This window comes from Pararge aegeria, chromosome 21 (genome assembly GCF_905163445.1).
Source record: "Pararge aegeria chromosome 21, ilParAegt1.1, whole genome shotgun sequence".
NCBI classification, from domain to species: domain Eukaryota; kingdom Metazoa; phylum Arthropoda; class Insecta; order Lepidoptera; family Nymphalidae; genus Pararge; species Pararge aegeria.
This window is the reverse complement of record NC_053200.1, coordinates 7,608,112-7,621,761: the sequence shown is the minus strand read 5'-3', so window position 1 is coordinate 7,621,761 and position 13,650 is coordinate 7,608,112. Positions and strand designations below refer to the sequence as shown.

The 13,650-nt window shown below is 35.1% G+C and overlaps 1 protein-coding gene across 1 annotated transcript; it reads right to left on the bottom strand.

Annotated features, from left to right (window-relative positions):
- Positions 1 to 1,388: 1,388 nt before the first annotated feature.
- LOC120633038 (ATP-dependent RNA helicase vasa) lies at positions 1,389 to 13,551 on the bottom strand. The gene is made up of 11 exons (XM_039903081.1): positions 13,377 to 13,551; positions 11,893 to 11,928; positions 11,474 to 11,576; positions 10,724 to 10,861; positions 9,898 to 10,169; positions 9,002 to 9,589; positions 8,550 to 8,745; positions 7,568 to 7,765; positions 6,838 to 6,968; positions 6,409 to 6,534; positions 1,389 to 4,263 (listed from the first exon to the last, which is right to left on the bottom strand). Exons 2-11 carry the CDS (start codon positions 11,923 to 11,925, stop codon positions 4,204 to 4,206), a joined length of 1,845 nt encoding a protein of 614 aa, XP_039759015.1. The 5' UTR covers positions 11,926 to 11,928; positions 13,377 to 13,551; the 3' UTR covers positions 1,389 to 4,203.
- Between the last annotated feature and the right edge of the window lie 99 nt (positions 13,552 to 13,650).

Sequence of the window (13,650 nt, the reverse complement as noted above, 5' to 3'; positions counted from 1 at the left end):
CATTTCACCCCACAAACAATAAGCCCAGTTGTTTTTAGAGAGTTTTTCATCTAGTTCCGCGTGGTTGTACACCAAATCAAAATTGATTGATTCATAAATTCCGTACATCGTTATCAACCCATCACTGTACCACTTCAGGGCACGGGTCTTAGAATGAGGAGGGCATAGGCCGTAGTCCACCACACTGAACTGGTGAGTTAATCACACCTTTAGAGTTATTGGGAACTCTCAGGCATGCCGGTTTTCCTTTACCGGTAAAGAAAGTGATATTATAAATTACTCAAATTAAAAACACGAATTACTCTGATAAGTTACAGGTGTGTGGTTCGAACTCTGCTACCTCGTAATGGAGGCCAAAGCTCTAACCACTAGGCTGTCACCGCTTCCACCAGCTGCTCTGCCCACATTTCCAGTGCGCAGCGTTACAAACAATCTTTTGTATGAAGACCATCATTTGGCAACCAATGATCCTTTTCATACAAAACTTTTGGTAACAGGGGAATTTTGTAGATGTTGAGAGAGATTAGCAACTATCTTGGAGATACTAAATAAAAAACAAGGCTGAAGATGTCAGAACTTTTAAAAGCAACAAAAATTTTACTTACTAACGTGAATCTTACAATGGCTTGCTTTTAATTTTCTAATGATCTAACGTCAATTTTGTAAGCTGGTTCCTTACGAAAATTATATGTGTGTAGCGGTCATCATCATCATATCACCCCACTACAAGGCACGGGTCTCTTCCCACACTGAGAACGGGTTAAAGCCGCAGTCCACCACGCTGGCCCAATGCGGATTGGTGGACTCCACACTCTCTCAGGCATGCAGGTTTCCTCACGATATTTTCCTTCACCGTTGAAGCCGTATTTTAATTGCTTAACTCGCAGAACTTATAAAAGTAAGAGGGGCGTTAGGTCATTAGGTGGTCAGGCTTGATTGATTTTTACCAAAGCCAACAACAATTTTTGTGCTTCTATTATAGTTGTAAAAGTTGGAGTCAGTCACCTTTGTATTATTTCTATAAAGAAATAATATATTAGATATTTGGAGATAATATTTGTTTTCTCTTTATTTAACTTAAATAAGAATTGCGAAAATATTTCTTAGTTCCTGATTATCCCGTGCTTTGCAATCGGCATACGGTTGAATCCATCACTCTATGCCAATAATTATCATGAGACTATATTATAAAAATCATTACCTCGTCTCGCGAATTAAATATAGCTCGACTTTATTGAACTATTTATTTTTTATTCTTTTCGCCCCAATCCTGTAGACCCAAAGGAGTAGTCGAAAAATCGATATTATTAACTTTGTATGGGAATTGCCACTCCATATCAGTTCCGAGAGATGTAATCTGGTAGTGGTAAAAAAAAAAACACAGAAAGCACATTTAAAGTTTTGTTATTTATTCGTATTTCGTCGCAAACGGAAACAAGCGCATTACAAACTAAATTTTGTCTTAAGTCATAATAACGTATTGTAATACATAGTTACACATCCCCTCCCTTTTGTACTGATTGGAGTCCATAAAGGATTTCTCTTGTTTGTTTGTTGTGACAATAATGACATACCCTGCATTCGGATTAGGATACTACTTTTCATGTGGAAAAGTCCGCCATTTTTAGTAAATGCAATTAAACAATATTACATACGCCCATGGCGATGCGCAATAAAAAAGCAACTATTCTACTTAATAATAATAATCATCACAGTTTTTCAATAGACGTAAATATGGTTTTCTGGTTAATTTGTACATTATGATATAAAATAATGGGTATTTATATATATGTAATAATATAATATATAATGTTCTGAAGACTTATGACTTTATATATGAAAGCTGATAATATTTCACAAAAATGTCATGACGTCCAATGTACTTTAAATTTATTTTCGAATAACGATTATATTTACACACTTTCAAAAAGATTAATCTCATTAGTTTATCAAGACAAAATATTTAATTTTATTATCAATATTAGGTCAAATATTAATTTTTATATATCAAATATATTATAGAGTATAATAAAGCAATATTACTAAACTAATGAGATACATTTATTTAGAAGCGTATGAATACAATCTTGAGAATATTAAACCTACAGACAGTAGCATGTACCTATGTGAAATGCCTAAAGAGACCATATATAGTAAAAATAGTTGATATTATTTTATGAACAAAGGAGTCTGGTGTATAATACAAGTGAGATAAAAATTTTACTGGCATTTGCTTTTTTTTTTTTTAAACAATACACCTAAAAAGGTTTCCTATAAAAGTAAATTGAAAGAGATTCACTATCAACTAAGGTGATGTAAAAATTTTACTTACCTAACAAAAGATAAAGCAAATACAAGTTGTAAATTGCTAATAAAATCAAAAGTAAATAGAAATAGACTTAACATAATATGTGTAACTATGTTAAAATTTAAACTGAGCAACTTCTAACATTAAACATCACAGATTCTTACAAGTTAACACACACTACTTTAGCTTTCTCAAATTTGAATGCAACAAATTATAAAATTATTAAAGAAAACTTAAATCAACACTCTTAAAAAAAAGTTAAAAATAAAAAATGAAAGAAACGTTATAACTAATTATTTTGAAATAAGTACAACCAAATGGTTTGTTTAAATCAATGGTCTTGTGCAAAGGATAGTCGGATGTTAGCAAATTAAATCTAACAGTTAGTTCTTAACTCTACAATACTTGTCACAGTGAAACAGTCTTCTAAAGGCTTAGGGATAAAACATTTGACACAAAGGTAGAAACATATTTTTAATATTATGCGTTATGATGCGGACTAGGTCAGATAAGACTTTCTTTTATCTTTTTAAGTAAGTAACGAAAATGAAATAATTAACGTATTTTTAGTAATTTATGCCACGCCACTGATCTGAGATTAGCGTGCATTATATTTCGTCGATATAAGTCAAATCAGCATAGTTATGATTCAATATGGATTCAAAATAAACAGCTCTCATCAACATACATTACACGATAAACCAAAAATGTTAAAAATGCGTGGTTATCTTAGCAATATTGAGGGTTTTTAACCTACTTGATCTGTGAATAATTATTTAAGTGTTTTAATGTCTTGAAGACTAAGGTAATTTCACGTTAGCTAGGCGACGATATGAATTATCGCAAACCTTTTAACAAAAGCTTTATAGCCTATTTCTTTCTATAATTTGTGAATTATAGAAAGAATCTCTGATCTGGTCAGAGGCTACGGCCGTGGCTATCTACGACTGAAAGTCCGCAAAGCCATTAGGCGTTCCGATACTATATCGCTTTAATAGCCGTACCCCTAACAGGTCAGCCTGCATAATCAACCATAACTAACCACGAGGTGGGGTAGCACTAACGCTAGCCCCCATGCAAGGGGAGCAAAGAAAAATAAAATTGGTTCCATAGTAAAACAGGTATCCAACATAATTTAATCTGACTAGTTCAAAAAAATACTGACTTTTTATGATAATGACTAACGAGTTTCGACACAACTATTAATGTCGAGTCAAAGTGCTTTTATTTATTTGTATAGCAGCAGTTGTATGCATGTTGTAGCAAGTCGTATTTATTATGCAATACAGTACACTTTTTACCAGTAATACAGGTGTAAATCAGCATTCAGAATTTGTGGTTAGAAGTAGTGGTTAGATTAGTGGTTTTGTTTATTCTGTATTTTTTTTATGAGCAATGACGAGGCTTCTAGTAAAGCAGTTTATAATCAAAATATAAATATTACAAAATTCTCATATACATACATATATAAATTTATAAGGCACCAAGACTTCTCAAAAGAATTTGACGCAACTGTCATCTGTGTAAACTTTGTTGTTGTTATAAAACATAATTATTAACAATATGCATCTACCTTGACACAAGGAGGTTTATGAACCAGGCAGACTTGTAACCCCCTTCAGTCTCAAAGTATTATTTTCTATGAGCAGATCTCTATATGGTTGATCATAGCAAATACTTTTTGCTAACTGAACAATCGTTATCGAGATTGTTACAAGTAGCTCACGGCATTAGTCTCACAAAACATTTTTATTGTCACTTCTCAAGTTTTAAAAATGCACCACAAGTCAGTCAGTCCGCAAGCACCAATGATATTTACACGCACCAATAGTTGCACATTAATCGCACATACACTGGGGTCATTTGTGATTACCAAGATGTCCGACATACCACGTTTACCATTCTTCATCGGGCTCCTGGCCTTGGTCAACTGCTGCAGTTGCATTGTTGAAATTCTGAAATACAAAATTGTTTGAGTACTTGCTCGCACAGGTTTTTGAACTTTTATTATTGCATCCAATTTGTTAGAGTTGACTATGGATCACGTAGGGTTCCATTCCTAACAGCTTAGGCTAGTAATTTTTTCTTAAGTGGGTTCTGAAGTTTCATTACTAACATGGGAGTTAAATGAAGGTATGTTACCAAAGGTATACACCTAAATGAAGGTAAGTAATAAAATATATGAGGAGCATAAAAACTATTTGTTCATGCCTCACAGCTTAGTAATATTCACGTGGCGAAACATTTTGATTAGTACCCAATGTAATGTACCAACCTGTCTACTACCTTAGTTGTAGAAATATTAATATATTCACACAACAAGGTATCAAGAAAATGTAAGCTGATGATAATTTTCTTTTAGTTTTATTAAAGTTTTGCTTTTTTAAAGTTTTATGTAATTGATTAATAAAGGTGGGTATTACATGATTTCATTTTCTTTTCCCGTATTTGTTCTTGTATTGTACAAAAGGCACATAGTTTTCAATAGGTTTTATTAAAAGTTTATTTTATTTTATTGCACTATTTGTTGAATTATTTTGATAAATATTGTTATAATGGAATATAGCCAGCATACATACCTCATTTACAATGGTCCTCTATAATGTGGGCAAGTAACAAATGAATAAGCACATATTAAGAAAGTTTATAGTAATAGCACTAATGAAGTAATGTGGATCTACTCTACGCACCACAAAAGTGGAGAGTAATTTCAGCAAAGCACCTCTTCCATAAAAAATTTAAATACAAATTGTTGGAAGATTATTGTACACAAATCTCTAAACTAACCAGTGGCGTGCACTGGATTTCTTACAAGGGTATGCATACAGTAGGAAAATTGCATAAAATGGCAAAAATCCTCAAAAAAAATAAATAATTTTAGGGTAGGCAGTGCTTTTGTGCATGTATGAAGTTCACGCCACTGAAACTTTCTACTCTAACAGAGGTAAGTTATGTAAAATTAGTGCTGTCCTTTACACACTGTATCCTTTGTGAAAGGATAGCACTATTTTTAGATACGCCAATTTAATTTAGTTTAGTAATTTAGGTACAACAGAAGCACTAATTAATGGTTGAAGTCTATAAATTCGAATCTTCAACTTTCGTGGCAATATTCGATTGAAATGTGAACCAAGTAATGTAGCTATTTTAACATGGGCAATTACTGCACAAAAACTTATGAGACGGCTAGCTGCACACCTCTTAGATTAACCTGGATACCTTGAAATCGACTATTTAGTAAAGTTAAATAATAGGTACGTGAATGAAGTCGAATCATATTTTAAAAACCACAGTATATGTTAGCCTACTATGCAATATGTGCAGTAATGTTAGTGGTCAATCAGTGCATAGGGCAAGGATTTAAGTAAATTGTGTTACAACTTTATTGTTGAAGTTACATTTATCAATAACCTATAAAAAAATATATAGGCCACTACTAAACGCAGTTGCGTGCACTTCATACATGCCCTAAAGCACTGCCTACCCTAAAATTATATAACTCGTATAGGAGGAGAATTTTAGCAGTTTTATTAAACTCAATGCACGCCACTGACTAAATGCCTCTCTGAACTGGACAGTTTGCCTTTAATCATCACGCTGGGTAAATGGGTTGATAATCACAGTAGATAGTACTAGCATGCTGCTGCTTGTTATCTGTTATATTCTCATATTCTCTAAGTCGCCTCGTTACCGACACCCGCAGGAAAAGAAGGGGTGGCGATAACTCTATTCTGATCTGCCATCACCACATAGTATGAAGTTAAATCTTAATGTTGTGTTTGTGATTTAAAAGAGTCCACACACCACCATCACAGATTTCTTTATTTAAATTATTTTTAGGTGATTTTTCCAGCAGATTTGTGCAAAGATGACAACTGGTTTTATATATAGTTTTAGCATTTTTAATTAATTTGATTAAAAAAATGAGAAAACCATTTACTTGAATTAATACTTCACTGTTATAAGGTTATCACAACTGTCTGTTATTATTTTATATGATCAATGACAGATGTCAGTAATGCATTCTTCCACCAGTCGGAATCCTGAGGTGACATTTTAAATATTTATTATAAGTAGAGTTTAAAATATTGAAGACTCACTCTAATATCGCTGCCACCATATTTGTTGCCCTTATACGTGGCAGTTCCGCCGCCTTCTAGGAAATCGGGCACCGTCTGCTCCGCCTGCCGTAAGATCTTAGCCAGATCTGCTACCAACCCTGCATCCTGTTAAAATAAATTTACTATCATGAAGGTTATGTCCCAAGGAAAACCAATATTTGTTCCCTACTGCTTGTTTTTAGTGTGTTTTGCCCAAGAGTAAGTTAGAGACAAGTTGGTAGGTCACCTCGCTGGCACAATTGTGAGCAATGAGATAGCCAGCAGCAGTGATTTGGGAATCAATAATTTCAAAATGATACAGAAATGCCGCTCAGATATATTGTTCCGGTATCATATTAGTTAACACGGCTAAATTGTAGTGGAATAAAAAAAACCCTTACATAAAGTAAGTTTAATTGCACCACTTACTTGATCCCCATCATAGAATGATACAGCTATTCCTCTGTTACCGACGCGCCCTGTTCTTCCGATTCTATGCACGTATTCGTCTATGCTCTTTGGCAAGTCATAGTTCACCACAACATCTACATTCTTGATATCTGTGAAAAATTATTTGCTTATTTTTAACTTAGGCTAGTTTATTGCATACAGAAGAAAATTAAAACAGCGGTTATATATCATAACATATTAAACACTTCAGTCGCTTTATACATAAGCTGTGACTATCTAGACCTGTTTAACTCTCAATTTGAGAATTAATTTGTAGCTACAGCGGGGCAAGAGCAGAGAACTTAGTGACAAGAGCGTCTCAAGATTTAGGATTGTTCTAGGTGTTTCTCTCCCTAATTAGCACTCTCTTTCTATCGCAGTAAAAGTTAATACTACTAGAAGTTTTGCAAACAGTACCCAAACGCTAGCACAAACTTTTAGGCAACAATAGTAACCAGCTACTTACTTAATATTAGATTACAGTAGTTATTAGTAGTCTTAAAAATCTGTATACAAAGTGTCATCCGGATCGGAAGTCAATTATAACCTATATTTTTATGGCCCAGTATAAAATATTGGACAATTTTTAAGTTATTGTCGCAAAAAAATGTGAATCTTTTTTGCTATTCAGAAGTATTGTTTTTTGCTTAGTTTTTTACTACAAAGTAACTGAACCAGTTACTTTATTATGAAACAAAATATAGTTTACCTAATCCTCTAGCTGCCACTGCAGTCGCTACAAGTATGCAATGTTTTCCACTCTTAAAATTATGTAATGCTTCTTCGCGCTCTTTCTGCATACGGTCGCCGTGGATTGAAGATGTCAGCATTTGCTTCTGAGATAGCATGGCCGCGATGAAGTCCGCGTTGCGTTTCGTTTCCACAAATACGAGAATACGTTTTCCATCTGCAAATAGGTGCAACAAAACAACCTTTATAAAATGCGTGCGGTTGGGCACACCGTAAATCAAACCTAACAAGTATCATTCCATTATCAAAAGAACCAAATGGAATTTTTCTTATCCTTTATACTATTTTCAACCTTGATCACTATTTACATCTGAATAAGATCAAAGACCAAATTCCGTAAGAGGCCTATGCTTCAGGGGAAGCAATCACAAAAGTCTTATAAAAACTGTAATATTTTATTTTATAAATGAAAAAGTTCGGGTTTATTAGTCAATTACGCCAGAACAGCTGAACAGATTTAGGTGGAATTTAGCACTGATATAGATTATCTGGAATAGCACAGTCAATTACGGCAGAACAGCTGAACAGATTTAGGTGGAATTTAGCATATATGGATTATCTGGAATAGCACATTCAATTACGCCAGAACAGCTGAACAGATTTAGGTGGAATTTAGCACAGATATAGATTATCTGGAATAGCACATAGCCTATGTGCTGCCTTTTTATAACGCAGATTTGTACGTTTATGTTTGTCACAGAGCAAGAGATTGACATGTTCTTTATAGCAGGCATAAGTACATCAAAATTTTCACGCGAACGAAATCGCGGGCAGTAAATAGATGAACATTTATTGTGTCATCATCATCATCATACCAACCCATAACCGGCCCACTACAGGGCACAGGTCTCCTCCCACAATGCGAAGGGGCCTAAGTCCACCACGCTGGCCCAGTGCAAAATAAAGGTCTGATGTATTGAATATCACAGTAAGCAACTCACCATACTCCTCAATGAGGTTCTGCAGGGTGGTTTGCTTTTCATACTTAGTGACCTGGTGAAAGATTTGTTCAACGTCAGTGCTGGCCCCGCCCACGACGCCCACCGCCACGAATAAGTAATTGTTGAGGAAACGGCCGGCCAAATGTTGAATATCCTCTGGGAATGTTGCCGAAAACATCAAGGTTTGGCGTTCAGTCTATCAACAAGAAAACAATAATCGTTCATTGAACAAGGAGTGTAACTCTAACCTATCCTGAAATCCTAATACCTTTGCATTTGTGAAAATGTAAATACAATATAACAAAATAATCATCTTAAAAACATAACTTATACTTATTATTGTTATTATAGTATTTGCTTAATTTCTGCTTAAATATAACATCTAGAGTAGTGTTTCAAAAACATAAATTAATTTTAATTCTCCATATATTTTTAATCCTTCAAATACTTACAAGAGAAACCATAGTAGTATGCTCCATCATTTTCTCAACACTGGGCATAAAACCCATATCTAACATACGATCAGCTTCGTCCAGGACCACAAACCGGATACTCTCAAATGAAACTCGACTACGGTCAACGAAGTCGTGTAGGCGACCTGGCGTCGCAACCAGTATGTGACAGCCCCTAGCGATACTGTCCCCTTGATGGCGAACAGCTGTACCCCCATATGCCACCGCAATCTTTAGAACTGATCCAAAAGAAAACTTCCTGGCTTCATTGAATATTTGCAATGTCAATTCCCTTGTAGGCGATACAATAACAACCTGAGGCTGTGCACAGCCATTGGGACCAACTACTAGTTCACGAGAATCTTGTAACAGCACATTGATTATAGGCAGAAGGAAGGCGGCTGTTTTTCCAGATCCAGTTTGAGCACATCCCATCAAGTCCCGGCCGCCCATAATGATGGGGATGGCATGCTTCTGTATAGGCGTAGGCTTCTTGTAGCCAGACTTGAGGATGTTGTCCACAACGTACTTTCGCAGGTTTGCAGATTGAAAGCTTTCAATGGCACGAGGTGGATTTTCACCAGTTACCTAAAAATAAAACACACTTATTAAAAAGAATGATCGGAGAAATCTCCAGTATTTATTACTATATTAATTACTAGCTGTTGCCCGCGTTTCGTCTGCGTTTAATAGATTTTTACGAATCACCTGGGAACTGTTTGTTTAATTGGCTTAAAAACTAGCCTATGGTACTCTCCCTTCTTTCAACTAACTCTATGCCAAAAATCTATTTGATTGGTTAGGGTTTAGCAACCAAGGAAAGACAAACAAATCAACGAACTTACGCATTTATGATATTAGTAAGCAAGTTAGTCTACATTCATTGCAATACTCACCTTCACAGCAATACAATCAAATTTATCAAAATTGATCCCAGAACTGATAGTGCTGCTGAAGATTTCTTCTTCATTCTCAGTGGGTTCTGGAGGCACATATGTCACTGGTGCCTTCTTTTCTTCTTCCCCTTCACCCCCCTCTTGCTTTTCTCCGCCGTCGTCGCTGCCGCCACCATTAGGCCTCGACCCACCCCGCCCTCCTCGTCCACGACCTCTGCCTCTACCTCGCTCGCCTCCCCTGTCACCTCTGTCGCCGCTATCATAATTATCCCCTGTAATAAAACAAACAAATTTTCCGCTTGTATAGATATACACAAGAAAAAAAAAAAGAATTCAGTGTACTAGTTTGTATTATTTTTCTTTTTGCTCACATATCATTATTATAATAACTAACATTATAAAGGTTTTGCCAAAATCTAGTTTTTCTATTAACTGCTACAAACTTACGGGGACATTTCTTCATTTTTAAACTGCGTTTACAACAACTGTAGGTATCGCTGCCATTACATATTTTATCATTATATGTATTCCTGTAGTTTAGGTCTTATTAATGTATATCAGACATTGTTGTACAATACTATTTACCCACATTTGCTATTAACAGTCATTTAAACTGCCCACCAAAACAGGATGCCAAAAAAATAAATTGTCAAGCCCACAACAACATTGCTTATTACTGTCATTGCAGTCATGTGGGGTACAAGCATGGGGGCAAAAAGGGCAAAAATATCCAAGAATGTTTTATCTTAGCTTTTGATGGTTTTATTTTCAGGACCAAGGAGATCAGTTAATTTGATGGGTAGTAGTAGTACGCAAATAAACTTACCTCCGTTCTCATAGTCACCTCTATCTCTTCCACCGCCACCACGTCCCCCGCGGCCCCCTCTGCCTCTTCCACCACCTCGCCCTCCACCGCGACCTCCGCGTCGATCACCGTACCCATTGCTGCAGTCTTTGTTAAAATCTGAAAATAGAAAAGCCTTTTCATAAGAATTGGGTTAGTAAAATGCGGTTCTTCAGAATATATTCAATCATAGATACCAATATTATAAATACGAGAGTGTGTCTGTTTATTTGGCTCAACCATTGACCAGCTGCTGATAAAAGTTAACCGCAAGATTGAAAAAATTGCATTTGTTACCAAAGCAATATGCATGGTTTGCCCGCTTAACTTATCTTGGTGAAATTTTGCATCGATCCTAGAGACAGGGATCCATGGGATATATTTTTTCTCAGGAAAACAAAGCATTCCTGCATTATTAAAAAAACGCAAAATAACCCCTAAGAACGAAAGTCACGGGCAACAGCTGGTTATTCATATAACATACGAAAAAACACTATAGATATGTATTTAAATAAAATTAACCTTTACTTTTTTTTTTCTAAAAATTAATGTTAGTACACTAAGGTTACTTTTCCACAGGTATAAATATACAGTAAAACATCGACAAGCCAGTACAAGGGATGTTGTGGAAGTTAAATATTATGTGGTGTTAAAATAATATCATAGAATACATGTATATATTAATAAGTTCACTATGTAAACAACAGCTGCTATGGCAGTTCAAGGTCATACCATCATTGTCTTCAACCAGGGATGTAAATCCTCTGCCCCTTGTAAAATTGTGTCCTTCACTGTCATTGCCGTAATTGTTGTGTGCTGGGGGAGGCTGCACCACCTATAGTAGACGAATAGGTGGTAAAGAAAACAACTGCATATAACTATAATAAGTTAAATGTAGACAAATTAGTAGTGTTACATAAACTAAGAAATTTTGTTTTACTAATAAATTAATTGTGGTAAATGTTGCGAAAAATTACACTGTTGTACAAATGACAAATTTAGATAGTTCCTCCACCCTTCAATAGCAAATCAGGTGATGGCTTAAAATTATAAGATTTCATATGGGTCAGATTCAAAGTAATTAAATAATATACAGTAATAGTAAATTGTAAGGAATCACTAGTTATAATAAAAAAGATTTGAGTACTCACAACATCACAAGAGTCATCCCATTCGTCATCCATGATCTGTAAGGAAATACCACGCTATTTATAAAGTAGTTTTTTCTTTTGTTCTGCTACAAGTTAGCAATGTACTTACCCTCAAGTTAGACTGCAATCTCACCTGGTGGCAATTGATGTTGCAGTCTAAGATGATGATGATTGACTAATTACTATTAATAAACTATTGCCCTGTTAGGACTACAGCAGTACATATATACACACATACCCCTAATTGGTTTCTATGTAGGGTACCCAAATGCTAACCCAAAGCCTCCCACCAGACCAGAAGTTAAAGGAATTATAATTAGGAAATGGACCCTACAAGGGGTACAATGCAGAATAATTAATAAGTGGGAGGCACTTATAACACCACAGAGCTCACCACTACACCCAAGAGGCCATTAAAAAGCAGAGTGGAGTGCTGCCACTTAAGACTTATTTCAGATAACATCATTATCATGATACTTGGCAGGCTTTAACAATAAATAACACAATATGTAAGTGATATTATCCAGGACCAAAACCTTAACATGCTCGCTTTGGCACTGGGATGAGATTTACACCAAACTGCTAGTTTTTCCTTGGTAAGATACCTCTGTGGAGCCGCCACAGGGGTATCTTACGAAGGGAAAAATATTTGACATCCTGAAAAATATTCCAACAACAACATGCCCATATTTACTCTGTCTGGTGCTTCTGACACTTTAATTTTTCTCATCAGTGTAAGGATAATATATCATCAGTAAATAAAAAAAGTAAAATGTATAAACAACTACCTCCTAGAAGATTCCTAATCTGCCCAAATAAGTCTTTGTGAAAGTTTGTATTGATGATAATTTTGGTAATATTAGTCTATGGGGATTTAGTAATCATAAAGTGCGAGATGAAGTGAAATTATCTCATTTAAACTTTTAAAATATTAAATAAGTAATAATAGTAAGAGTAACCCCAGATTAAAGGACTATATTCTGAAACTTGGATTTCAGCAGGCAGGTATCTAATCCTTCAAAGCAATACAAAAACAAATGTGGAATGCTTTGCCTGAAGATTTAGTGACTGCAGTATCACTGAGAAAGACAACAAGACAAAGACCACAAGAAATGATATAGACGCATCAGCGAAAGCTATTTAGTCTTTTATATACTAATAATAAGTACATAAAAAGTCCAGCAATGCAAAAAATGTGCTGAATTATGGATTTTGTTTCTACCCGACAGTTTACATCCTTGGATGAGGTTTTGGTTCTCTAAAAGTACTTTATCATTTTTGTTTGTATTGTTATACATACGGCAAGCTTCATTATTAGAGCTTTTCTACATAATTCTTCTTATATTTTAAATATAGTCGGTTGGAAAAAATAAGCTGCGCAAGCTTCCTACACCGGCACCTACAAAACGCACGTGCAAATACTATTATACGCCGTGCTTTTACGAATTCAGGGTATAATTTGTAATAAAATGGATTTTACTCACCAGTATCAGTTTAAAATTCTAGTTACAGAATAGTTTTATCAACTTATTTCTTATTTTTATAGATACAGAATTCAGACAAAGACGAGTCTCGATAAATGGCGGCGATTGAAAAAAAGAAAAAAGAATGAAAATGAACCTTAGAAGTTATAGACTTTGCTCTATGGATAATGGTCGTAGAGAACTATCTCAAATTTGCTCGTAACATGTGTGACACTGCACAATCCTTGGTCAACAACTAACAAGTATGACAGTATGTCAAATAAAACTTACTATT